The sequence below is a fragment of the Poecilia formosa genome, unplaced genomic scaffold, assembly GCF_000485575.1.
Source record: "Poecilia formosa unplaced genomic scaffold, Poecilia_formosa-5.1.2 Scaffold243, whole genome shotgun sequence".
NCBI lineage: Eukaryota > Metazoa > Chordata > Actinopteri > Cyprinodontiformes > Poeciliidae > Poecilia > Poecilia formosa.
This window is the reverse complement of record NW_006800182.1, coordinates 514442-517815: the sequence shown is the minus strand read 5'-3', so window position 1 is coordinate 517815 and position 3374 is coordinate 514442. Positions and strand designations below refer to the sequence as shown.

Sequence of the window (3374 nt, the reverse complement as noted above, 5' to 3'; positions counted from 1 at the left end):
TATATATACAGGTTGGTGGCAGAATGGAGGCTGTCCAGAGGGGTGGAGGAGCAGACTCAGGCATTCTTTGAGGGCTTCAATGAAGTTCTTCCTCAGCAGTACCTTCAGTACTTTGATGCAAAGGAGTTGGAGGTACAAAGCTAATTGAGTGTTTTTCTCAGCAATCTTTAAAAAATAGGATTTAAATGTGCTTGTCATCCATTGCTGATTAAAATCATATATTTTGCAGTATTTTTTTGTGATAACTGTAAAATCGACTGTAAAACAGTTTAAAATGTATTTTTTTTGGCATTTCTCTCTGAATACAGTCAGATTACCACAAACACAAATGCTGCCCTACACTAGGTACATTAGTTGAGAGCAGTTGCATACATTGATGGCATTTGATCAAATCTTCAAATATATTTGTCTTTATTGATTCTCTCATGTAATTGAAGATAAGGTAAAGCACTATTTCCTGCAACATAAATAGCAATTGGAATTTCATGGTGGTGATGTGTTCAGTGTATTCTCTGTTTTGTTTTTAGGTAATGCTGTGTGGGATGCAGGAGATAGACCTGGTGGACTGGCAGAGAAACACAATTTATAGACATTATGCTCGGAGCAGCAAGCAGATCCTTTGGTTCTGGCAGGTTTGTTCTGAAAAGAAATGTTCTGTTATTGTTATATTTGTTAATGTAACATGGAATCAAATCTTCACAGGTCTTGGGTGGACCTAGCCTTCATGCTTTTTCATAAAAAAACAATATCCAGCAACAAAAAAAAATCTCTGAACATTCATGTGTTGGAGCAGTTTGGAAAATAATCTCATTTCTCTTCTATAGTAAGATTAAGTCAAATTTAGCAAAACAGAAAACGTTTTTGAAAGAAGGTACAGTTTGAGATTTATTTTCTCAGGTTGACTGTATTATTAAGAAAGTGGGAGGTAAGGCTGACTGGCATGTATGTAAAATATACACGCCAGTTTCATAATGTTTTAATTTGTTTTAAAGAGTAAAATATACTGTTAAAACAGTACTGGGCGTATATGGTGCTGGAATTGTGCAAAAAGCGCAGCTTAAATGTGCAAATCTTTACCCATTTTTCTTATCTGAATGTATTTGGAAATATCTAACTAATTGGAACATAAATGACTTCTTTTGCAGTTTGTGAAGGAGATGGACAACGAAAAACGAATGAGACTCCTGCAGTTTGTCACCGGCACCTGCCGTCTTCCTGTGGGTGGCTTTGCTGACTTGATGGGTGCGTAAAATCCACATAGATGTGTAAAACAGATGTTTCTTTTGCACCGTCATGAGATTTTTCTCATACAATTTTCTTGTATGTGTAAATAGGAAGCAACGGTCCACAAAAGTTTTGCATTGAGAAAGTGGGGAAAGAAAACTGGCTCCCACGAAGTCACACGTGGTGAGAATGTTTCTTTTTTTGCTCAAAATGACATCATATCATAAATGAATGGGCACCTCAGCTTTTCTTTTCACGTGCAGTAAAAGACAACAAAAAATGTCAGAAGAGTAACTTTGACTCTGTTGTTTTTTTTGTTTTTTTTCCCTATTTAGCTTCAATCGTCTGGATCTCCCTCCTTATAAAAGCTATGAGCAGCTGAAGGAGAAACTTATGTTTGCCATTGAGGAAACGGAAGGATTTGGGCAGGAATAATCATAACAGGAGTTCCTGACTTTCCTCCCGATAACCACGTGGATGCAACAGAAAATTGCTGACCCTGAATGAGCCGGATCCATTTTTTAGAAAGAAGCACTTTTAGCAATTTCTCTCTGCAGCCTGGGAATGCTTTCACCCTGGTAGATTCTGTCTGTCTCAATAGCATATTCACAAAAGAATACAAAATTGTTCCATAATAGATTCATTATTTAACAAGGGATCTGTGAGTCTTCTACCTTGATGATCTGTTCCTCCCTGATCCACTTAATCTCACCTGCTGCACAGAAAGACTAAAAAAAAGAGACGCCTTTCTCACTCTGGCATGCCTGCACTTGCTGTATGTTGAGTAAGCGCAGTTTCTACACGTGGAGCACACATTCTGCGCCATAGTCTTTTCTTTAGAACCACTTTGTTGGGCCTATGCACCCTGATAATGTACGAGGAAAGAAACTTGTCTGTACATTTTGACTCGTAATATGAAGATTAATTTCCTGACAGATAAAACAGTCCCTTGTGATTCGAGGTCATTGAGGTTTTGTTTTCTTTCTTTTGATGGAAGGTGGGATGAATGGATATTTTTCTAATAGGTGACTGATATGAATCCTGTAGCACATATACAGTTTTTTTATTAACTTTGCTAAATGTGATGACTTTAATTGCAATAATAACTTTCTTGTGTTGTGACAGGTTAATATGTTCAACTAGTTTGCACATGTTTTTTGTGAGCAGTGAGATTATGATTGCGATTAGAAGATGCTATTTTGAAGTGCAATAGTTTTGTAGAACACATAATTTCGCCAGTGTCGCATTCAAACAGGGCTTTGATTAGTTTTTCTAAGATTTGGTTTTTACCTTCAAGTTAAATCCCAGTACAACAAAGAGATCTGTTGCTTACTTTGAATTCTGTATGGTTGCTGTGGTTTGCTGTCCCACTATAGCTGCTACTGTTATATCTGCATTTTAGGCCATAAATGTTTACCAAATGTTTCAGTCAGGAAGAAGTAAACTGTGAAGGCTGTGATAACGAAGCTGGTACTGATGACCCATTCACACTGAGCGATCGTCGGTTCTCAGCTAGTTCTCAAGAGCCCAAGTTACATAACTGGAGCAACGGTGTGTCAGATGGGTTCTGTTAAGCTTTGCAAACGGAGTGAATCCAAGAAAAGCTAAGATTTAAAATCCAACAGGTTTCATTTATTAAGTGACTGTTATTGCTTATGTGCAGTTGAAACCAGACATTTACACACACATTTTCAAAAATTATGTTTTAATAACCTCACGATTACATTAAATTGTACTAAAATGGTCCCAGAATAATTAGATTTTAAGATAATTGCTCACATTTTCTTCAAATTCAGAAGTTTAAATAAATTTTATTAGTATTTGGGAATACTGCCCATTTAAATAGAATGACTTGAATGTGTTGGGTATTTTTTCACATGCTTCTCATAATAGTTTGCTGGAGTTTTGGACCATTCCTCCCATCAGACCTGATTTAACTGACTGTTATGCAATCTGCCTTGATCGTACAAAGTTTTTTGTTTTTTTTTAGCTCTGCCCACAATTTTCTCTCTGGGATTGGATCAGGGTTTTGCCATGGCCATTCCAAAACATTGACTCACTTTGATTCTTTTGTAACTAAATTATTAGTAGGCTTAGGGTCATTGTTTAACTTTCTGTCTGTCTTGAGATGTTTCTTTAATATTTCCACA

At 36.6% G+C, this 3374-nt stretch overlaps 1 protein-coding gene across 1 annotated transcript in view; it reads left to right on the top strand.

The window, feature by feature from the left end:
* The window catches only part of itcha (itchy E3 ubiquitin protein ligase a), an 11736-nt gene extending 9382 nt beyond the window's left edge, over window positions 1–2354 (top strand). The window contains exons 20-24 of the mRNA XM_007569612.2: window positions 12–132; window positions 528–632; window positions 1146–1242; window positions 1335–1407; window positions 1560–2354. Of these exons, the coding sequence (XP_007569674.1) occupies window positions 12–132; window positions 528–632; window positions 1146–1242; window positions 1335–1407; window positions 1560–1659 (496 nt within the window). The 3' untranslated portion in view covers window positions 1660–2354. The remainder of the gene's footprint in view (window positions 1–11; window positions 133–527; window positions 633–1145; window positions 1243–1334; window positions 1408–1559) is intronic.
* Window positions 2355–3374: the final 1020 nt, after the last annotated feature.